The following is a 24,419-nucleotide window of genomic DNA, read 5'->3' as shown; positions in this document are numbered from 1 at the left end:
TCTTTATGGAGATGGGAAGAAATGAGATGTCCATAGTGACTTGAGACGAGCAATCACAAGAAGTATTTTCCATGCCCATGGACTCTGGAAGAGAGAGCTGGTATTGCACTTGCCTAGCCTTGTTCCTCTCTTGAGAGGAGGAGGCAGAGGCTAGTGTTGGGTGAGCTCAGAGCTGGCAGCTCAGCAACTAAACCTGCTCCTCCCTCTGTCGATCTGGCCGTGGCTTGTCTCATGTTTCCATTCTCTTACTCTCTCCCTCCTCCAGGCCCTTGGCTCTGCAAGAGCAATGTGATTTTATAATATGTATCAGAGGAGTAGCCGTGTTAGTCTGGATCTGTAAAAGCAGCAAAGAGTCCTGTGGCACCTTATAGACTAACAGACGTTTTGGAGCATGAGCTTTCGTGGGTGAATACCCACTTCATCAGATACATGCATCTGACGAAGTGGGTATTCACCCACGAAAGCTCATGCTCTATATATCATCTACATAGGCAATCAAGTCAAGCATATTAGTCTAAATGTCTTAACCATTCAATAGCTGAGAAAAGGGCACTGTGCAAATCCATGAAGGAACCAGGCAGCCCTTGCTGAGGGATGTACCCCGCAGATTTGTTGCTTACATCTTCTCACTGCCTACAGTGGCAAAGTGAGGAGTCACAAAGGCCCCACTTAGAGTCATTAGTAGCATATCTTATCACTCCATCTGAAGAGATTGAGCTTTACCCAAATATAGTGTGCAAGGTTAAACACAGGGGTTTGTTGGATCTGTCACAAGATATATACTATGTTTTTGTGCTTATAATCTCTATGGTTACACTGATGGGTTTTCTCACCACACAGTGTTGTGTCATCTTCAGTGAACTGTTAGGAGGAGCCTCCAGAATCTTCTGTCACATGAGCTGTGATGTCCGAAAACCTCTGTTATATAAACTTTCATGTTCAAAACCTTCTGCCATGTTGACTCACATGCTGAAGACAGGGGATTATGTGAATGAACTAAATTAGCTCTTTTTGTTAAAATTTGTCAAAATCCATGTATTTATTGCAATAGCCAGCATTCCAGTTACCAAAAACGGTCCCGTTCTTGCTATATGTGATTTTTATGATTCTGTAGGCATTGGTAGCTCACAAAAATGGTTTACAAAAAAGTTGAAAATCCAACCCTGAAAATCTTGAGTGATTATTATAACACACAGTAACTTCACAAACTCTCTAACACTTTAAAAACTTTCTAAGTTTTAAAAAATGCTAAGTTTTGTAATTTTTAAAATTGCCTTCAGAAAAATTGAAATTGGAAAAAATATTAATGTAGCCAATTAAAAGGAAAATCCTTGTGCTACTTTTAACTTCTGGCAGAACCTCCATAATATGGCTTCAGTTTTGCTTCTGATAAGTATCCGCATACCATCTGATTTCAAATCCTGCACGCTTGTACAATGAGCATTCAAACTAAACATCCTACACTGAATTACATTTGTACTATCTATTATTGCAGTAGTTCCCAGAGGGCCCAGGCAGGAATGCTCCCCATTGTGTTGGGCTGCTGTGCCAACATATACAAAGAGGTGTTTACAATATGGTCTGCAACTTATGCACCAATTTACACAATAGTTAATTTCACTTCCCCAAATTGAGAGAGAATCCTTCCCCTAATCAGCCTTTGTGGTGTACCAAACTGACCAAAGTTTATTTGCTCAGATCAAAGGTTATGTTAGATGTCTGCTAATACCTTCCCAAAGCAAGTGGGTTCTCTACTAGCCAGCTTGCATTACTTATAGTAACTTTAACATTTTTACTAATTTATTTAATAATTCCAATTGATGTCAGAAGATCATTAAATCTCTAAAGACTGAGCTTTCTACAGTGACAGGTTCTGTGTTCAGTTTGCACTTTTAGAGGAGATGTACATGTGACCCAGTGTGCCTAGGGCAACCCTCTCTGGAAATGCCAAAGAAAGAGCAGGCTACAAAAGGGAGAGCAGACACTCCCCAAACTGATGGTTGGTTAACACTAAAGTTAAACTTACCAACCAGTCACAAACAGTGCTTCTAATTCACCATACTGGTTATCAAGAAGCTAAAAAAGAAATCACACAACCCCCTTTATGTGGAAAATACTGTATTTTCCACTCCATGTATCTGATGAAGAGGGGTTTAGCCCATGAAAGCTTATGCCCAAATAAATTTGTTAGTCTCTAAGGTGCCACAAGGACTCCTCATTGTTTTTGCTGATACAGACTAACACAGCTACCACTCTGAAACCTAAAACTAAAGGTTTATTTTAAAGAAAAAAGAAAGAACAAGAAGAGACTTAAACGATAAAGTGCTCAGATACACCTAGAGACTTCAAAGTCCATATATCAGGTTCTTAGCAGTATTGGTGAGATTACTGGCTTGAAAATCCCTCTGGAACACATCCACAGCTTGGATGGGTCATTCAATCCTTTGTTCAGAGCTTCAGTTTGTAGAAAAGTTACTCCAGAGGCAAGAAACAGGACTGAAGACAAAAAGCAGATGATGCAGCTGCCCTTTATAATCCTCTTGCCATGTGGCTTGTGTTTTGTGTCCTGAACACAAGCTTCACAACCCATGGGCATGGAAAAGCCTTAAAGCCTCTGTCCATAGGCATTCCCCTACAAGTTCTGCTGACTCACGAGGTGTATTCCCTAGCTCCTTTCAGTGGATACATTGCACAACTGATGACCCTTGATGGGCCATCTATCTGACGGTGTCAACCAGAAACAAAGCACAAGTTTGGAAGTACTCTACATATCTGTAACTCATAATAAAAGGTGATACAAATATATAAACAAAACTATCATACTTGGCAAACGGTAACATTTTGGCAGAAACCTCACACGGCGTAACTGATCAGATTCCTTGCAATTTTATAATATTGGTATCAACAATATCATAGTGTCCCACATATTCTATACATTGTCACAATGTACCACTGTGTTCCTTTATGGTGACTTTATTGCTAGCTTTTCTTGTTTTCTTAATCTACAATAAAGGTCACTCTGACTAAAGCATACATTTGTTCTTTGTGTATGGTGAAAACATAACATGGGCTGTCTTCGAGTTGGCTTTACTTCTGGATAGATCTTGTATAATTTTTTTTACGATAAGCTGTGGGAATTCTTTATAGTTCGTGGGTGAGATCATCTGTAAAACTATCCTTTGGTTCAGGATTGTTCCTTCTTTTCCAGGGGCAAGGTGTGGATCTGACTGTGAAGGTTGAAGAGAGGTGCGTCAGATACCAGAAATTCCTAAAATAACATATGATAAGCAAATACTGTTCTCATTTATAAACTATCTTGGTAACTGTTTTACCTATCCCAGTCACACTTATGGTTCATTTTACTTGTCTGTCTCAAGTGAAAAAAGATTCCTAGTATAGAGGGTTTTTTCTTCTGTTGTATCAGTTCACTGCAACTTTAGTGTAGAATCAGTTTTCCTTGTATTTGGAACTTATTGTATCTGTGGGCTCAGAAAAAGAACTGAAACTATAACAAATTTGGGCCTGAGTGCTTAAGAGTTGCTTATGGAAGTCAAATCTGAAAAATTTGAGAGTGGTAGCTGTGTTAGGCTGTTATCAGCAAAAACAATGAGCAGGGGCGGCTCCAGGCACCAGCACGCCAAGCTACGGGGAGTGTTCTGCTGGTCGTCACGAGGGCGGCAGGCAGGTTGCCTTTGGTGGCATGTCTGTGGAGGGTCCGCTGGTCCCACTGCTTCAGTGGACCTCCCGCAGGCATGCTGCCGAATCCACGGGACCGGGGACCTCCCACAGGCAAGCCACCGAAGGCAGCCTGCTTGCCGTGCTTGGGGTGGCAAAATACCTAGATCCTCCCCTGACAACAAGGCATCCTTGTGGCACCTTAGAGACTAACAAATTTATTTGGGCATAAGCTTTTGTGGGCTAAACCCCATTTCATCAGATACATGGAGTGGAAAATACAGTAAGCAGTATATATATACAGCACACGAAAAGATGGGAGTTGCCTTACCAAGTGGGGGGTCAGTGCTAAAGAGGCCAATTCAATTAAGGTGGAAGTGGCCTGTTCTCCACAGTTGACAAGAAGGGGTGACTAGCAAGAGAGGGAAAATTACTTTTGTAGTGCTAACGAGGCCAATGCAATCAAGGTGGATGTCACCCATTTCCAACAGTTGACAAGAAGGTGTGAGTATCAGCAGAGGAAGAATTACTTTTAGTAGTGACCCAACCACTCTCAGTCGTTATTCAGGCCTAATTTGATGGTGTCCAGTTTGCAAATTAATTCCAGTTCTGCAGTTTCTCATTAAGTCTGTTTTTGAAGTCTTTTTATTGAAGAATTGCCACTTTAAAGTCTGTTGTTGAGTGTCTGGGGGGATTAAATTGCTCTCTCACTGGTTTTTGAATGTTACAGTTCTTGATGTCTGATTTGTGTCCATTTATTCTTTTGTGTAGAGACTGTCTGGTTTGGCCAATGTACGTGGCAGAGGGGCATTGCTGGCACATGATGGCATATATCACATTGGAAGATGTGCAGGTGAATGAGCCCCTGATGGTGTGGCTGATGTGGTTAGGTCCTATGAAGGTGTCCCTTGAATAGGTATGCGGACAGAGTCGGCGATGGGGTTTGTTGCAGGGATTGGTTCCTGGGTTAGTGTTTTTGTGTGGTGTGTAGTTGCCAGTGAGTATTTGCTTCAGGTTGCGGGGCTGTCTGTAAGTGAGGGCTGACCTGTCTTCCAAGGTCTGTGATAGTGAGGGCTCGTCTTTCAGGATAGGTTGTAGATCCTTTATGATGCACTGGAGAGGCTTTAGTTGGGGGCTGTAGGTGACGGCTAGTGACGGTCTGTTACTTTCTTTGTTGGGCCTGTCCTGTAGTAGGTGACTTCTGGGTACCCTTCTGGCTCTGTCAGTCTGTTTCTTCACTTCATCATGTGAGTACTGTAGTTTTAAGAATGCTTGATAGAGATCCTGTAGGTAGGTGTTTGTCTCTGTCTGAGGGATTGGAGCAAATGCAGTTGTATCTTAGAGCTTGGCTGTAGACAATGGATTGTGTGATGTGGTCTGTATGAAAGCTGCTTCAAATGGTAATATGTGAACTCATCCATAAACTAATGCATTTATGAGCATGGGCAGGAGAGCTAGCACTCAGTTCCAAACAGTACAATGTGTGTCATTATTGGTAGATTATATTTTTTCAAAGTATAGCTGATTCCTGTTTTAGGCATGGTCTGGTATAAACCACACATCATGTCATCAACACACATTTAAAATATTTTCAATCTGCTGAATGTTTACGACTTTCCTCTAACCAGATTTTATATCTGCCTTTTTCAGGAAGATTGTTGCAATTCTTTTAGACATATTAATACTTCTACCGCTCTATTGAGATGCATGGGCATTTGGCAAATCTGTAAGGAGTCAGAACCCTGTTTCAAAGAGCTGATGGTGTAAAAAGGTGAAATGGAAAGCAGGGTTGGGAAAGGGACACAGCTTAAAAGTGAAGTGACTGCATAATCTTGTGAGCAGAAGAACATTAGAACTAACTTTAGTTGTTTTGCTGATGTCTTGCTTCTAACTGTTCCCTGATTTGTAATACATTTATCTAAAGAGTGTATATTCTGCTTTTTTGATTGTATAAATGTTTTTCTCCCCATGTATCATTTGAGAAATGGTATAGGTGATTGAACAGACTTGTCAGGTACAATTTTTTAAAATATATATATTTTTTAATGTTTAATTATCTGATGGAAGAGAGGAGGTTTGGAAGCTTCATTTTTATGAGGCTATCCTGATGATGTGAGGCCTTTTCAGAGGGTCTTGTAGGAAGTGTGAAGTTTGGACTGGAATGCTGAAATGAGAAAACTGTTCCAGAGACGGGACAAACTGCTTTTTTCATGGCTCTTATTACTTGGACAGCTTGGTTCTTTAAAATCAGATACTAGTACAACATAAACAAGAATGCAACACAGGTATGAATGAAAACCAAGGAAAAATAAATGCATTTAATTTTTTCTCAGCTGGTCTTAACTGGTGATGCAGGATACAAAATCAGAGAAGTAGTCTCAAGTGATAAGGGCTCTCTGAAAGTTCATCTCTCTCTTTTGCCATTCCTATTCTCCCTTGTTCTCCTCTTGCTTGTGGGAGTAGCTCTCAGGATCTTGATGTGCGCATCAGTTTTGACCTCTGTAGAGGAGAGAGAGCATTTTTGGACATGAGGAAGACAATAGTTTCTCATGCCCTAAAGAAGATACTTGATTTGCCAGAGGAACCCAAGAAAGATGAGGTATGAAATTTCCTTTTTAGAGAACTCTGTTCTTTGTGACTAGTTTTAGGGGGAGATGTACTGCCAGTGAACCTCAGTGTAATGGGAAAATAGATTGTAAGCACACAGGTTTTGAAAAAGCAGTTCAGAATACAAGACAGTCACAGTTTGGATTTACAGTAGCAGAACAGGGACAAACAACCCAGAAAAAAACAGGAGAAAGCTATTTGAACTGCTAACAGTCTTTGTTTTCTGTCCAAAATGGCTGCTCATACTCCTGGATAAAATTACAGAGGCTAAATGAGTAGAAGATTTGGACATAGTGGGCTCAGATTTTTAATGTCCACAGAGCCCTTTCACAGGACTACTTATCTGTCTTACTACCTCCCATATTTTATTTTTGTTTATAATGAGAAGATTCATTAAATGAAACCTAAAACCAAATGACCTTGTATGTGTGTGTGTAATTTAATACAAATGTATGTAATGCAGTATACTCAATGAAAAACTCATGTTTTTCATAGCCTTTCATTTTTCTATTCCTGTAGATCCCTGTAGTGGCAGTAGTGGGATCAGGAGGTGGGATGAGAGCCATGACTGCTTTCTATGGCAATCTGTCAGGACTCCAGCAGCTTGACCTCTTGGATATCCTGATGTATACATGTGGAGTCTCAGGATCCACCTGGTATGTCACTGGAACTTTTTCCCCGTAGTCCTTGGACCTGAGAACCCAAGTCAGCATAGTCTGGGCAATGATACTCTTCTGACACAATTTACTTTTACCAACATGGCTGATTCAGAGATAAGCTCATATATTTCCATAGTCTCTGTTATTCATCTGGTTACTTCTTTAATTATCCTTCAGATTTCTAAAGTTCGTCAATAGATGCCCATTCAAGCTCTGGGTGCCTCTCCCATAAATTAAAAATTACAGGATAAATATAGCCAGAGGACTGCCCATAAATAAACCCACCTTGGTCCACCCCCTCTCAACCGCCTTAACTAAGGGAGGAAAAAGGTGAGATTTGTAGCATGTGCAGAAGGTTAAGAAATCTAGGCTCTGGCAGACCAAGTAGGGAGCAATGAATTCCAGAATCAAGGGCCCCTCACAGGGGATGCCCTATCAGCACCTCCCTGTTGTTTATTTTGAGGGAGCTCCAGCTTAAGTGCCCTGCTGATCTCCATTGTGACAGTACATCACAGGAAGAGAGGGGATCTGAGTAGTCTCCCTCCCTCCCTCCCTGCCCCGAATCAGTGATAAAAAGGAGAAGCAGGAAAGTAAGGTATAATATCTTTGCCCCCCGCCTTTTAAGTGAGCATTTTTCTTCAATCCATACAATATTGTCATTAACATAATTCTTATCAAAAGATTTCAGACTACTTCCAGTTTCAATGAGTCAGATGCATCTCTCTGGGGCCTTAGTCCCTTTGCCACTGAAAGTCTTCTTTCTAAGAAATGAGGTTTTAGTGATATCAAGCTTGTAGCAGAAAAATCAAGGGACAAGCCCATGTAGCATTAAAATAAATTGGCCTGTAGAAAGGTGAGCAAAGTATGTCTAGGTATTAAGAAAAAATAATGTGAATTAAGTTAGAGGGAAGGCTCTGGAAAGGGGGTGTGTTTGTGCCTAAAGTAGTCTGAGATACTGAGGTAAAGAAAAGAGGGCACGTAGGAAGTCCCAGACATTAGATGACCATTGTAATCGATGCTTTAGGAAAGTTTCTTCATACTAGAAATTAATTAGGTTGTTACTGAAAGTCTGAGGGTGAGCACAGAGATATGATATTAAGACTTTTTAAGAGAATGCAGTTTTGAGGCCCAAACTGTGACATTGACATATAACATTATTTAATAGGAAAGCAAATTCCTTGAAGATTCCAAGGTGTGCTATAGACTATAAATTTAATATGTTGTTAAATAAAAACAGTGATGTTACTTTCAGTTCTGTTCAAATCATAATGTGGGGAGGGCAGCCATCTTTCCCCAGACGTTTTGCATCTTGTGTAATAATTTGTTGTTTACTGAAAAACTTGGTGGACATTTTACTAGGTGTTTGTCTAAACTCTACGAAGACCCTCACTGGTCCCACAAAGACCTTCAAGATGCAATTAGCGTTGCTCGGAAACTTGTGACCAGCAGCAAAGTGGGGGCATTTTCTGCTGAACGACTGGTGTATTATTTCCAGCAGCTGATCTTGTTGGAGAAAGAAGGACGGAAAGTCACACTCACAGATTTGTGGGGCCTTATCATAGAATATTTCTTACAACAGAAGGTAATGAGAGTCCTAGATTGTGAATGATTTGTCTTCAGAAGAGGGGTTTAACAAACCTGTTTGAAGCCTCAGGCAACTTATCTCTTCAGACTTGTGGAACACTTCTTAAACTTCTCCCAGAGATAAACAGAATTTTACAGGAGAAATTAAAACTTTAAATAATATCTAACGGTGATTAAAGCCCCATGTGATTATCCTACGTTAATCATAAACCTATTCCATGCTAATGTAATAGTAAATATCCTACGATAATCATAAATACATAGCATTTTGTATTTTCAAAATGCTTGACAACCATTAACTGACTCATCTTCATAACACCTCTGAGACAGATAAGCATTACCTCTTTTTTTGGGTGGCATAGCTCTGACACAGAGAGGTTATGTTATTTGTCTAAGGCCACATGCTGAATAAGGGATGGATCGGATTAGAACTCCAGAATCCCCGGCTCACAGTATTTTCCTCAGTAGGTATGTGTGACTAGTACTTTGTATTTGCTTTTATGTTTTTCATTGTCTCTCTTGATGCCTAAAGGAACCATTTATGAGGACTAAACACTGAGATTTAGTTTTTTCTCACGTTATTTCAATTTCTGGATTATGGAAATATCGAAAGATGAGATCATGAGTTCGACAAATTACTCCATGCGGTTTTAAAAAAGCCCATGAAAAACTAAAGAGAATTTGCTTGAGAATTTCCTCTAAGTTGTTCACTGTTCATGCTCTGTGATTGGTCACATCAGTCACATGGTATTGCGAGGGCAAGAGGAATCTTCTATTTAAAGGCAAAACTGAACACCAGAGTGATATGACTTTTCCCTGCCACATCCAGCAGGATCCATCGAAGTTGTCTGACCAGCAGTCAGCAGTCAGGTGGGGACAGAACCCCTTCCCCATCTATGCAGCTGTCAATGTGAAGCCCCATGTCAGTAGCCATGAATTTACAGGTATAACGTGAAGTATTTTTTCCCCTCTAAAATCTGTAAATTACATTTCCCCCTCAGTTTTAATTATTTTTGTCCTTGTTCCCAATCTTGTTGCAGTATAGTAATGATGGTGGGCAGCAACATAAATTCTCCTTCATACCCTTGCTACATTGAATGTACTGGGTGAAATCCTGTTCCCATTAAACTCTCAATGGGAGATTTGCCATTGACTCCATTGGCGCTAGGGTTTCACCCATTATGTATACTTAACTTTCGCTGCCTTTGAAATATTTGTAATGATGTGTTCAGTAGTACATCTTCTCTCAAATTGCACTTGGCAATCCTAATTGTAATGCCAAGACATGGTTTGTTTTTGGCTGCATCTCTCTGTAAAGATGTGCACATCTTTATTTAATGTTTATTTGTTTTTTGTCTCCACACACTTTTAAATGCTGATACGATTAATTGAAATTTTTTTGGCTGATTTGAAAATCCCGTTACTTAATTATTCCTGTTAGTGGCACGATAATACTTTTTTACATTCATTCTTCACTCCTTTTGCCACCATTAAAAATATCAACTTGCTATGCTGGTGAAAAGTCTTAATAGGAAATTCCTGTGAAGCTCTGTTAAATAAACCTGTCAATCATACTGCTCCCATACCATACATAAGATATATGTGAGAGAATCTCACCTTATGGCATTCATGCATTAAGGCATTGTTAGCTGGGAGGGTTAACCTTTACCAGCATAGGCATCATTGGTATGGGTTAAGAAACTGAATTATTCTCTTAGCCATTCTCATGGGAATGGGGAGGGGATGAAAACGTTTATTCAAGTGTATTTTCAAGATAATTATCTTGGTTAACCCTTTCACAGAGTGGTGTGAGTTCACACCCTATGAGTTTGGTACCCACAAGTATGGAGCCTTTATCCGCATAGAAGACTTTGGTAGTGAATTCTTCAATGGGCTGCTACTTGAGAAACGTCTGGAGCCCAGAATTTGTTTTCTGCAAGGTAAGATCTGATGCTGCTAGAAACACTCTATTATGCTTTATAGCAACTGTAACTTGATGCACATTGATGAGAGGGTTAAGAATAATCAGATATTTAATTTTTAGTGACATATCAACCGCTGCACAGTTGCATAAGATGTTGTCCCTGGAGACTTTTAGGCATCTAACCACACTCTGTGTTCTTAATTGAACAAGACTTTTATTAAAGATAATCTGTCCTATCCCAATTTTGTCCTGCATATGATGCATATCTGATGTGATGAAATTTAGTTTGGTCATGCTGTTCAGTGCCTGAGAAGTCTTGGGGACCTAAATCAATACTTTCCTTGTCCATTTTCAGGAATATGGGCCAGTGCCTTTGCTGCCAATCTAGATGAAGTCTGGGAAGAGGTGATTTCTTCAAAAGTTGGATTTCTAGAATCTCTGAAAGATGCCATCAAAGCTATAGGTAAAGGATAGACAGAGACTGGGCTTTCCTTAGTCATATGAAAGGGCCTTGAAAATATCTCCTCCATTCAAGGAAGTAACCCCTTCTCACAACATAAAAGAAGATAATTTAGGAGGGTCTTAACAGCACTGCCTACTGGTAGTCCATTTAGTTTAGATCAGGGATCTCAAATTCAAATCACCACGAGGGCCACATGAGGACTAGTACATTGGCCTGAGGGCTGCATCCCTGAAACTTTTTTAAACCTGATTTAGATAATGGGAACATTTGTGTGGGACTGACAGAGGAGATAAGAAAGGATAATAGTTTGTAATACAAGAGAGAATACAAGTTCTCCTTACCAGTATAATGAAGAAAAAGAGAAAATGTGCAGCACCACAACTTTTTGAAACTTCACAACAGCATCAGATTCTGGACTTATTTACACTACAACTATTATGGAGTCAGAGGATTTGGCAATATCACAGTTGTCCCCTGAAGCACTTGCAATATGTTTGAAGTTTGTAGTTTAAATAGTACTTATCTATGTGCCCCTAGCCAGGTGAAAACTGTGCACTGTCCAAAGTGGGGACATGGGTAGGCCCCACCTATACTAGAGATTTTAACTCTAGTATACAAGGTTGGAGACAACTGTGTCTTAATTGTTTTCTCAACATTCTGTTGTAGGTAGGGACTTAATAATACCCATTATTTAAAAAATATTGCTTGAGGTGTTAGCTACATGAGTCCTGCTAAAGACAATAACAGTTGTGTTTAAAAACCCAACCATTGTAGGGGGAAATGTCAGTATAAAATGGCTGGTGTCTTGAACTCAGAGTAAAATGGTCAAGGAATAGCGAAATTTGAGCTTGGATGAAGAGATCTGAATTCTGGTTTGTTTGTTTCTTTTTGCAGATGAGGCTCGTGGACACCAGGCTCTGGACCCTTTACAGTTAGAAAAGCGAATGGTCATGCCAGGTGGAGCTTTCTCAAATTTATTTCAAGATTTATTTAAGTCTCGCTTCTCTGCTGGGGAAAACATTAACTTCATGCGTGGACTGTACCTTCACAGGGACTACGTCAATGCCAAGGAGTTTGTGGCCTGGAAAGGTGGGTAACAAGATTCTATGTGAGAGAAACCAGGCTGTATGTCAGAGGAACTGGGGACAGTTAGGAAGAGAAAGATGACTGGTCAGTGACAGTGCAAGTGTGTGTCATCTAAGTACATACCGCTGTAAAGCTTATAAAATGGGCAAGATGCTGCTCTGAGCAAACCATTCAATTGGCAATATAGAAGGCTGGTTAAACTGCAGTGGCTGTCTTAAACAAGTTAAAAACATGTTGTATCTGCTGCCACTGGGGTTTGTGTAAACCAGATCTCCATGAATAAAGTCACCAAAATCACTAATGGAAATGCTGTTGGCCAAATGCAGTCTTCATTTACAAACAGGTAACTGCAATGACAGGGTTGTACTTGTATCTATGACAGCAGACTTGGGCTTATATACTTCAGAGCAAAAACATCCCAGATCCCTTTTGACTGTATTGGAAATTGCCATATATGAAAGTTATCTGTCCCAGAAGGAAGGATGGGCTTGTGCTTAGGGCACTGGATCAGGAATTAGAGAGATCTGGGTTCTGTTTTGAGCTCTGCTACTGACTCTTTGTGGGCAAGTCACTTAATTTCTCTTCACTACCTGAAAGTGGTGTTTTGAGGACAGATTAATGCACGTGAGATGCTTGGTTCCTGTGGTGGTGTTTGCTTATAAGCTTTTCTGTGGTGCTCAGATATAGATCTTTTTTGATTTGTCTTGTTTTGCTGAGTGTCCAGGGTGGAGGTAACTTAGTTTGATTTGGTAGTATCTGGGTGTTGGGGTGTGGGAGAACAGTTAATGTAATTCCAGGGTATTTAAACATTTCTCCTTAGGGTCTCAGATAATTTTCACCTTTTCTCTGAAATTAGATTGATGTGTTTTGTGTACTTCAGTGACCAGTATGATTTTGGGGTCTTTCAGGCACTCACCAGGATGCCTTTCCCAACCAGCTAACTCCAATGGAACAAAACCTGTACTTGATAGATGGGGTTTTCTCTATCAATTCTCCCTTTCCTTTGGTGCTTCAGCCAGAAAGAGATGTAGATGTCATCTTGTCATTCAACTACTCTTGGGAAGCTCCATTTGAGGTGAGAGACAAAAAGGAGTGGAATTAGACAAACACATATGCATGCTGACCAGGACATCATGGATGAAATCAGAATGGTCAAATGCCCTATTTAGACATCTCAATGACTGAGAGAATTATTACTGGGTATAATGCATTATACAACCTTTCATCAAGTTTTGGGGCTTGCTGCAGAAATTATTAGGTGAAATTTTGTGGCCGGTTATGCAGGAGACCAGATTAGATGATCGTATTTATCCCTTCTGGTTTTAAAAATCTATGAACCTGTAGATAATTGGTTTGAATCCAAGATCAGTTTGGTAGATTTCCAACTGATGTCTGTTTGGTGATTTACCTGAAATAAATGGATAGTCTCAGTCCAGTTCCTGATGGGCAAGTATCAGTCTAAAAATAACCATTTCTATATCACATACATTTAAAAACTCAAGAAAGAGAAGTTTCAAAGCAAATTTCTCATCCCTCAAACTGCCAGTGTGTGACACCAACAATCAAAATGTGTGATAAATGACCAAAATGTGGCACACTGTAATAAACAGATTTAAAAAATATGTATAAAGCATATTTGAAGGATGTTTTCTCACTGTGTTACTTAAATAAACCAATTTTTTAAAAAAGAAAACTGGAGAAAATTAATTCTATTGCTTGCAATAAAAAAATCCTCTGCCATATGGATCATCAGCAGAGTTTGAACTCTGGATTTTCATATTCCCAGCACAAACCTTTACTTGAGTTACAGGAATAATTGCTCTTCTCTGTGTGGAGCAGCCACTACAGAGGGATGCAACGTGACGCACACTTTGCCAGTGGGTTGCCCAGCTGTTGGCTAGACAGCAATAGAATATTGGAGACTGGAATCCTGGGTTCTGTCCCTGGCTTTTGGAGGGTGGCATTTTTTAGTGGTTAGAGATAACAATAGCCAAAGCAGACAGTGACATTGTTATCATAGATGATAACATTCATATTACAATAGTACCTGGAGGCTGAGGTTGAAACCCCACTATGTTAAGCACTATGTAGACATATAATCTTTTGAGCTCTTCTGTAAATCTGGCCACGAGGTCAGAATGGGGACTTCGCAGTGCTGCGCACTTGAAAAATCTCGTCTTTATTTAGCTGCCTAAATGGGAACTGAGCACTTTTGAATATCTGGCAGCACCTGATTTTTAGCTCTCATCCAGTAAAGAAAATAACTTTACTTGTTGTCTTCTGAGTTCAGGTGCTGCATCAGGCCCAGAAGTATTGTGAAGAACGGGAAATCCCCTTTCCACACATTGTTGTGAGTGAAACAGATAAACAGAAGCCCAAGGAGTGTTATATGTTTGTGGATAATCTCAATCCTAAAGTTCCCATAGTGCTTCACTTTCCATTGGTGAACAACACATTCCAGAAATACAAGGCACCAGGTAAGGAAGCGTGTATGCGAGGTTCAATTATACATGGTGCTGAGCATTTTTAGCCCCATAGTCAGGGGTTACTTAGCACCTTACAGGGTTGAATCCTAAGACCCTAAGGCTTGGTCTACACTACATGCTTACTGCAGCATAACTGTGTCACTCAGGGGTGTGAGAAATCCACATCCCTGGGTGATGTAGTTATACCAACCTTAACCCCCATGTAGACAGTGCTATGTGGGCAGAAGAGCTTCTTCCATCGACATAACTCATAGAGGTGGGAGACCTCTTTCCAGTTGGCTTAGAGTATCTTCACCAGACACGCTACAGCAGCGCAGCTGCAAATTTGTAGTATAAACCTGCCCTACAAGAAGAATCATTTGGAGCAGTAACTATATATTGGACATCAGCCACCAGAATATCCGTCTTCAGTATTGCAAGAAAATATGATTAACATGCTACTTAAAGTGATTAAATATTTATAATATTAAATGCACAAATATAAAGGTTGTGTGTTCCTACTCTAGCTGCTAGTTAGTGGTGCAATGGACTATCTGTTTAAAACTATATTTTAATGTATTCAAATTCCAAAGTAGTTTTTGTCATATAGAGTATATTTGTTCAGGTGTACTGTTAGCTCAGTTTTCAGAAGCCCTCTTTACTCCATTACCAGAGATTCTGGGTTCCTTGGGGCTGGGGCTTCTGTAACAGCTTTGGCCTAATTTTTAAAATGTTGTAGTCTGAGTTTAAGCTGAAATTTTGAATTAAGATAATGGCAATGGGCCCTGAGGTGTTTGGTTTTATGAACAGTAACAACAATGGCATACGAAATTGTATTGTCCAAAGGTTTGAATGCAAAGCTGAAGAGTACTGGGAATTAGGGATTCTGGGTTCTCCTCTGTAGCTGAAAAAGGTCTGAATTAAAACCATTCACGCTGCCTGTGAGATAGGAACCACGTATAGGGCTTGAAAATCCTATGTGGTTAAAGTGCTTCAAACATACACCTATTTCATCTTGTCAGGAACTTTGCTTCTTGCACCCAGCGACAGGACAAAAGAGCCTTCTGCAGAGTTGGTGGAGCCAATGATCGATTGATTGATCTATCTATCTATCAATCAACTTGTGGGCAGGTTTATGATAAACCATGATGGTAGTACCTCCTTCTGCTCCCGCACAAACATGGGAGCATCTTGTTAAGGGGATCTGTGAAGACTGTTTCTGTCTGATTTTCTGTCTGCAGGAGTCAAGCGTGAGACGGAAGATGAGAAATCCTTTGGAAACTTCCCTGTTGAAGGGGAAAAATCTCCTTACCATTCAATGAACTTCACATATCAACCCAATGAATTTGATAGGCTGCTGGAGTTAAGCCGCTACAATATTATGAACAACAAGGAAGCTATTTTAAAAGCCCTTGCTTTGGGCATGAAAAGAAGGGTGCTCAAGAATGCCAAAAGGAAATAAGATGCAGCCTTGTATTTAGGATTTTGATTGGTTGCAGGGCACTGAATACATGAAAGCTTCAGACAGGAAAACCAAAGGGCTAAGGTATCTGCAAATGACTGACACAACTGATAACTCAACTATGTTTTGTAGCTTCTCCAAATACAGAATGTCTCAGCTGGACCTCACTTTTGGGTGAAGTGTGTGAGTGGAGCTTTAATAATAGCATTAAAATATTTTTGTGTGAGCATGTCTGTACGTTCTTACTGGGCTCTTGTTTTCCTGTGCAATGTGTGAATCAATGGGATTAAACCAGTGATGCTTTTCCATTGAAAACTATGTACTACTGGTAAACTAATCCCCAGGATGCCTATTCTTCCGGGGAAAGAGGGTTTCACTCCATATTCAGTACTGTCAGGGTGACATCAAGAAGTGCCTAGGGTTGATAACAAAGGTGTGTGTATTCGCACAAGAAAAGGGCATGAGCTTTCTTCCGTGCTCTGCATTGTTTCGCTTTAGAGTTTTCCTTTGAAAACATATGTTTTAGTGGGTGGTAAAAAATATAGTTACTTCACCTGCGTTTGCTGTCTCCAGAAAGCATAAATATAGATAAGTGTTCTGAATTGGAGATGCACCAGAATCAGAAAATATCTGAGCTTTGGGTGAATTCTGGATCCATACTGCGCAGTTCTGGCCCCTCCTTTAATCTGAATTCATTTAACCTCATCTCATTATTTTGAGATCACTAAACCTAGTAATTTCTACAAATGATTATCCCCTGAGTGTTTTGAATACAAAGGCAAACGGACAGAGTTGGTTAACAATAGCAGTCCAGAAGCAGAGCTATGGTTAAGTTTGAAATAGCCATTCCATTCTAAGAGCAGATCTTTAGCAGCTTGCAACTTTCTCAAAAGTATTCCTTGTGGGATAAAATTTGGCATATTTGTCTTCAGGCTGAAGGTGATTGTTGTTGTTGTTGTGAAAATCATAAGTAAATCTGAGCTGCTTTTGTGTTGTCTGAATGCAAAAAAGTTTTTAATGCTAACAGACAAAGATAAAAAGATACCAGCTGCTTTTTTTTTTTTTTTTGCAATTGGGTACTTGTAACTTAAAACCAATTTTTGTTTTAAAATGTAAAAATTTGCATCTCTGTTGCTTCCGCTGAGAAATGTGGCTTAATAAAATATTAAAATAATTAAAAGTAATTAAGTTCTAATTGATTAGAAACTATACATGTGCATACAGTGTACTTTAATTTTCCTCAGTTAAATAAATATGTAAGGGATGTGGCCATCTGAGATTCAAGTGCACAAATGTGCATGTATCAAAATAACACATAGGATTTACTTCGGTGGTGCTGGTCCATGTGCACTAGTGAGTTGGTGAATAGCAGCAGTCTGCTCTAATATCACAGCAGGCACCTCTGGGCATCAGCAATTATTGTCATTGCTTCCTTAAAAGAAGTGAGAGAACACAAATGTAACGTGGTTGTGATGTAGCCTTAGAAGTCATACAGTGACAGAGGAATGTCGTTCAGTAATATAAAGCATACTACCTATATGAAAACCAGGGATCCTTGTCCAGCACAAGATGACATTTGTGTTAGCCAACCAGAGTGCCCAGTGTCACTCAAACTCTTTCTCTTGTGTGACTTGCATCCTAACTTACAATACATGTATTCACTTAATTATATTGCAATTCCCTAGTTGAACTCAGGTGGCCCTGCCTTAAAAGGATGCTGTCAACTATAATTTTTTAACTATTTAAAAAAAATCCAGTTTCTAATAGGGCACCTTTTAAATAGAATGTCTAGCTTTTGCTTAAAAATATTTAATAAATTACTAAGGTTGTTCTGTTTCTTTGACGTTTACAAAGGTTTTTTTCAGCCAGGGAGAAACTGACTGTGCAGGAGAAACAGTGAAACTGACTGTAGTATACACACCTCCCACAACACACCTTTCAAGATCCATGGGTTCTAGACATGCTTATCACAACATCTACGGCATGTCTACACTTTCCTCTGGAGCAATCAATCCAGCGAGGGTCGATTTATCACGTCTAGTGAAGACGCGCTAAATCGACGGCTGAGTGCTCTCCCATTGAGTTTGGGGGCATTGAACGAGAAGCATTGGCAGAGTCAATGGGGGAGCGTCAGCAGTCAACCTACGCAGTGAAAACACCGCAGTAAGTAGATCTCAGTATGTCAACTTCAGCTACATTATTCACATAGCTGAAGCTGCGTAACTTAGATCAATTTCCCCCACACACACACTCCCAGTGTAGACCAGGCCTTAGTGTACCCCATCCAGTGCACTAAATGCCCCAGTAACAACTATGTGGGTGAAACCAGACAAGCACTATGCTCTCGACTGAACTCACACAGGAAAATGATACAAGACAAAAATGCCATATAACCTGTGGGTGACCACTTTTCACAAAGTGATCACTGTATAGCTGAGATATCAGTCCTCATCCTCAATGGAAACCTTCACAACACTTTCAAAAGATGAGCCTAAAACACTAAAAATCATGGTCTTAATAAAGACACTGGATTTTGTGGCTCCTTACACATTGTAACCCTCTAATTCCACTTTTTGTCCTATGACTACAGGGGTGTTAACAAACCACTTCACATTGAATGATTCCTTAGAATATGTTCTAACTACTTATGGTAAACTATCTGTTCAATCTTATATTTAGCTATACTTTTCCTAGACCTGAGGAAGAGCTCTGTGTAGCTTGAAAGCTTGTCTCTCTCACCACCAGAAGTTGGGTCCAATAAAAAATATTACCTCACCCACCTTGTCTCTCTAAAATCCTGGGACTGACACTGCTATAATAGCAGTGCATGTACATATTGTGCTGTCAGACACACATAGTACACTAAAAATCAGAGAAATATTTTCTTCACTAACTTTCTTTGTTTTTTACTACCTTTTGGTGTTACCGGTAACTACTGTAGGTATACTCTTTTGAGGCAGAAATACTTTTTTTTTAAGTTAATGAGAGTATCTAATTAAATTTATTTTCCTTCCCATTCAAATACATAACTAAGATTAAGGAAGCAAACACACTCTGTGTATTGAATTAAACAAATATTCACATAGTATATGCCTAGAAAGAAGCAGGTCTCCCATCTGAATCTAGTGAGGTAGATGATAGTAGATGTATCAATGTGTGGGAAGCAGTATGACCTTATTGTATAGAGAGATCTATACAGACAAAGCGTAGCATACCTTCCGGCTTCTTCAAACTGGCACCTCTTTATAATTCATCAGATTCCGTGATACTTTACTCAGGTTTAGGACATAAGAATGTAAATACAACATAGACTAGATGCCATTCACTCCAATTGTATGTACAGTATGTCTCTTCTCTCACATTGTTGGCTATAATAGGATCTCCTTAATCTGCAGTTCATGTTCACAGAGAGTGGTAATTATATTTTGTCTATAGGGGTTAAGTGACGGGAGAGAAATAGTCTTATAACCTACATCCTTTTTGATATTTATGAGTTAGGCACTGTCATTTAAGATAGCATGTCAGTTCACTGAATTAAAAAATACATTATTTAGTTTGTTCAAAACAATAATCCTAATTCTACAGAAGCGGTGACACTATCCCAGAAGCATGTTACTTGCATTCACTTTCCTGCCACAAGTACTCCTGTTCTTTTTGCGGCTACAGACTAACACAGCTGCTACTCTGAAACCTTTCCTGTCTCTGTGTTCCTTGGGATATACAGCTTACCTAGCAGGTTCTGCATGTCAAGTAGGAGTATTTACTATAAAACTGTAAATACATTTCCCCTCAAAACAATAAAATATATAACAGTAACTAGAAAACTTTTTTTTTAAGGTAGAGACAGGAAAGCAGGGCTCAGTTTTAGATTTTGGGAGCATTTAGTCTAGTTTATCTTTATTTTGTCTCTCTCTTCATCCCCTCAATGTTTTCCCCACCTTCACATTTCTTTCACACAGCAGCAGATCACTTGATTCTACTTTTGTATTAGGTTTCTGGCCAACTGGGACTCCATCTCCTTAGTTGTGGATTTTGAAAGCCAAATATGGGACTCAGATACCCCTCAAACAATTCAGAAAACTAACTAAAAGGACCTCAAGAAGGCCAGAGGAATTTAAACCTGGGGACTGGAATAACTTGCCTACTCTCAACCTGGAGATAGGCTCTGGAACAGACATAATTTGGATTCATGCTATGATACAAGAGTTCTTGATAAAAAAATATGACAAATTTCATGAATACAAGTCAATATGACGCTTGTGGATCTGATGCTGACTGAAAGCATCTTAACGTTTGCTTCTCTTATTAATTCTGGGGAGCTAAACAATAATTGCAGTTGGATAGTTATTTTCACATAGATAGACACACACACACACACATACTCAGCATGTATATAATCATCAGTGCTGCACAAATGTTAACTAATGAAATAATCCCTCACTGCAATCTGTGTGAAGTAGGCAAGTAGCATTATCCCAATTTTACAGTGGTTAAGTGTCACCTTGTAGTGAGTCAGAGTCAGGATGAGAACTTGAGGATTACTGTCCACTGGCATCTTGCACAGTTCACCGGGTCACAACATTACCAGCAAGTTAAAAAAGTACGGATTGGATGAATGGACTATAAGGTGGATAGAAAGCTGGCTAGATTGTTGGGCTCAATAGGTAGCGATCAGCAGCTCGATGTATAGCTGGCAGTTGGTATCAAGCGGAGGGGTTGGTCCAGGGGCTGGTTTTGTTCAACAGCTTTATTAATGATCTGGACAATCGGATAGATTGCACTCTCAGCAAGTTTGCAGATGACACTAAGCTGGGGGAAGAGGTAGATATGCTGGAGGGTAGGGATAGGGTCCAGTGTGACATAGATAAATTGGAGAATTGGGCCAAAAGAAATCTCATGAGGTTCAAAAAGGACAAGTGCAGAGTCCTACGCTTAGGATCGAAGAATCCCATGCACTTCTACAGGCTGGCGACCGACTGGCTAAGCAGCAGTTTTGCAGAAAAGGACCTGGGGATTACAGTGCATGAGAAGCTGGATATGAGTCAGAAATGTGCCCTTGATGCCAAGAAGGCTAATGGCATATTGGGCTGCATTAGTAGGAGCATTGCCAGCAGATGGAGGGAAGTGATTATTCCCCTCTATTTAGCATTTGTGAGGCCACAACTGGAGTATTGTGTACAGTTTTGGGCCCTCCACTACAGAAGGGATGTGGACAAATTGGAAAGAGTCCAGTGGAGGACAACAAAAATGACCAGGGGGCTGGGGCACATGACTTATGAGGAGAGGCTGAGGGAACTGGGTTTGTTTAGTCTGCAGAAGAGAAGAGTGAGGGGGGATTTAATAGCAGCCTTCAATTACCTGAAGGGGGGTTCCAAAGAGGATGGAGCTAGGCTGTTCTCAGTGGTGGTAGATGACAGAACAAGGAGCAATTGTCTCAAGTTGCAGTGAGGGAGGTCTAGGTTGGATATTACGAAAAACTATTTCACTAGGAGCGTGGTAAAGCACTGGAATAAGTTACCTAGGTAGATGGTGGAATCACCATCCTTAGAGGTTTTTAAGGCCTGGCTTGACAAAGCTCTGGCTGGGATGATTTAGTTGGTGTTGGTCCTGCTTTGAGCAGGGGGTTCGACTAGATGGTCTCCTGAGGTCTCTTCCAACCCTAATATTCTGTGATTCTGTGTTTCTATGATTAAGACAATGTAGCTCTTCTAAGAATTGCCAACAAAGCTCTGCTATTTATATATGTAAGCATCATTCTTTTTTTTTTTTAAGTGTTTGGTATGGTCATACAGAGGGTGGAGTTCTGCTTCTGTTTATATTACACCTGTTCTCCAGATTCTATCTGTTTCAAAGGTAGCATCAAACTAGAATAGTCATCTCCAGCCAAAGAACTGGTTTCCTCAAACTGAGCAGAAAGTTTTGCTGTTTTTAGCATCTGACCTGCAAGAAACAGTGACCATAATGTCTGAGGGTCTGTCTGCCAATTCTCATCAGGTAAATATTTTTGAAGAATTTTGGGAGCAGATCATAGGTATTGATTTCTGCATTTGGTTTACAGTGATTTCTAACAAATTAGTGTATGTTGGGCAAAGCCAGGTTCATAGCCCTCTTATCATCCACAAACTTAATGGAAGTTAGTCAAGTTTGAATCTGTGTTCCCCAATGATTAAAGTCATTCTGAGTTTGTCATTAGAATATGAGGTTCAGTGTTATTAGCTGCAGTTTGACAAATATTGATAAGTACAATACAGTCATAAACACTGTTATTTTTGTTTCTCTACACTAGGCCTGAATGTGAGTGTATATGAATGAATGAGAATGTATCTAAGACAAATTCTAACCTCTTCCCAGCCTCTCCTTGGTTATAGTTTCCAACATCAAGTGGTTACATGCATTGTAACATGATGGTCTGATATGCTGGTTCAAAATACTATTATTCTGAGCCCTTTTGGAAATTAGGATGATCTTAGCCATGTTAGGAATGGGAGCAGGCACTCTACTTTTAGGTAGTCAGTCTGTTAAATATGTCTCATTACAGACCAGAATTTACTTCTAACAGAGGCTTGAGGTTCTTTCACTGTTGTTTACCTTGCATCCAAAATGCTGAATCATGAAAAATGAGGATTAAAAAAGCCAGTGTTGTTAAAGAAATTGTCTTCACATTGTAGTAAGCATCCTGCACAGTTTCTTTTTCTCCTTCACTTGAGGACTTTCTCCTTCTTCTGGGCCTTGGCCACCTGAAAATTATATTAGAGATTTGGTGGCCCTAGTTGAAGACTTAGTTTGCAACTACACAGGGATGCTCTGACATTGAGGGAAGACACAATAGCTGTGATCCAACCAAGTGCTATGAGTCTTGGGTGAGAGGTTTTCAAATCTTCCTTTCAATAAAAAATTTCCAGAGTTTTGTTTTTAGTAAGAGCCTGTTGCAGAAGTTGCCTTGTATCCTCTTGCAATCAAGCAACCTGAGTGAAATTCTTAAGGAGGGTAGGGTTTCAGGAAAGCCACACAAGGTCTTTGTAGATGGGGATCAAGGTAAATATGATGTATTGCAAATGTCTTATGTAAATCACAGACGAATACATAGAAAGGAGGGTAAATATGTTCCCTGGGTTAGGAAACATTTAGAGTCAAGTAACTGAAAATGTAGAGAAGATAATTTCCCTGGATTCCTCCCATAAAAATAAATCACTGTGAGTTTATTAAATAAAAGTAAATCACTGTGAGTTTATTTATCACTGTAAGGAAGGAGATGTTATTAATACATTTCCAGTTGAAACTGCAGGAGAATTTTAATAGGCAGAATGGAATGACCCACTGGAATGACTTGGAAATTTGCCAAGCTGCCAGTGTTTACACTTGTCCTATATTCTTCCAAACTGTGCCGTGGAGATCTCTAATTATCATGAATGGTCAGGACATTATCTCTTTCTTTCTTTTGGAGGGCAGCAGCCCAATGCTTCTTTGGCATGGTGCTAGGTTGTTGGTTCAGTAGGGATGCACTAAGTATGAATGCTAACTCCTTAGCATCCAATGGCTGCACTTCACATTCCACCCTGCCCACAGAGGGATGGACAGCTTTCTCTGTCTTATTTACAGCCGAAGTACTTAGGTGAGTTTTTAACTGTGTTCTGTTCTCTTCCCTTCTGTCATTATAATGCATAGCCTGTGCCATCTAATTCAATGTGAGCAGTAGGTGTTTGCTGTGCAGAAAGAAGCTTGTCCTACCTCTCTGCTCTGTGTAAGAATCCTGCCAGCTAGAAACCTGGCTCAAGCAGACCTGTGTGAGTACTTCTTGTGTTCCGTCAGCGTCCTTCAGAGTTGGAACCAGTGACAGCAGAGAAATATAAGCATCTTTTAAAGTAATACTTGATATTATTGTTACAGCTTTAACCATGACAAAAGAACTGGAGGACCAGAAGTATTGGCAGCTTCAGGGGCCTGTGCTACAGTCCATTTTGGGTGAGGAGTGAGTGGGGGAAAAACCCTCGAAAATTCCTTCACACCATCCCAGAAAGATGAAAATTAGCAGTGTCTACAAGTGAATTATCAGTAGAATGGATAGTGCATAAATGAGTATTCTGAGATGCTTCACTACCTTCTGCTTTTTGCCATTTTACCTTACTGTAAAGTGCATTGTGCAGTCCCAGGCCAGTGGCATGATAAAATCAACAGAAAGGAGATGTGGCTTTGAGAGTGACTTCCTGAGATGTATTCCTGTGTTCTGTCCATGTTCTTATATCCCACCCTGCATCGTGGTATCTGAACATGCAAGAAGAACTCTTAGAAGCAATGTATCCCACTGAATATTTACAACAGTTTGGAATGCCCCACAGTGTCCTAGATTATTCGTTATTTCCGATAATTGTTTAACCTTGCACTATACCCATATCAATCTCAGTACCTTCTAAAGTTACCCAATTGTAGTATCACTTCCCTTTCCTGTTGGGGTTCCATTGGATCCTACCAATGCAGGAATTTTTTTGCTTTCCCA

At 39.9% G+C, this 24,419-nt stretch overlaps 1 protein-coding gene across 1 annotated transcript in view; it reads left to right on the top strand.

Moving 5' to 3' along the window:
- LOC115651155 (cytosolic phospholipase A2 zeta-like) overlaps positions 1–15,925 on the top strand; it is a 45,563-nt gene extending 29,638 nt beyond the window's left edge. The window contains 11 exon segments of the mRNA XM_030562117.1: positions 3,209–3,246; positions 6,139–6,274; positions 6,802–6,938; positions 8,301–8,523; positions 9,355–9,469; positions 10,328–10,465; positions 10,805–10,912; positions 11,807–12,001; positions 12,907–13,073; positions 14,289–14,475; positions 15,705–15,925. Coding sequence (XP_030417977.1) covers positions 3,209–3,246; positions 6,139–6,274; positions 6,802–6,938; positions 8,301–8,523; positions 9,355–9,469; positions 10,328–10,465; positions 10,805–10,912; positions 11,807–12,001; positions 12,907–13,073; positions 14,289–14,475; positions 15,705–15,925 — 1,665 coding nt within the window.
- The last annotated feature ends 8,494 nt before the right edge of the window (positions 15,926–24,419 follow it).

Source organism: Gopherus evgoodei, chromosome 4, assembly GCF_007399415.2.
Source record: "Gopherus evgoodei ecotype Sinaloan lineage chromosome 4, rGopEvg1_v1.p, whole genome shotgun sequence".
In the NCBI taxonomy this organism is placed as follows: Eukaryota; Metazoa; Chordata; order Testudines; family Testudinidae; genus Gopherus; species Gopherus evgoodei.
The sequence above is the reverse complement of the archived record's forward strand: the minus strand, read 5'-3'. Positions and strand labels throughout refer to the sequence as shown.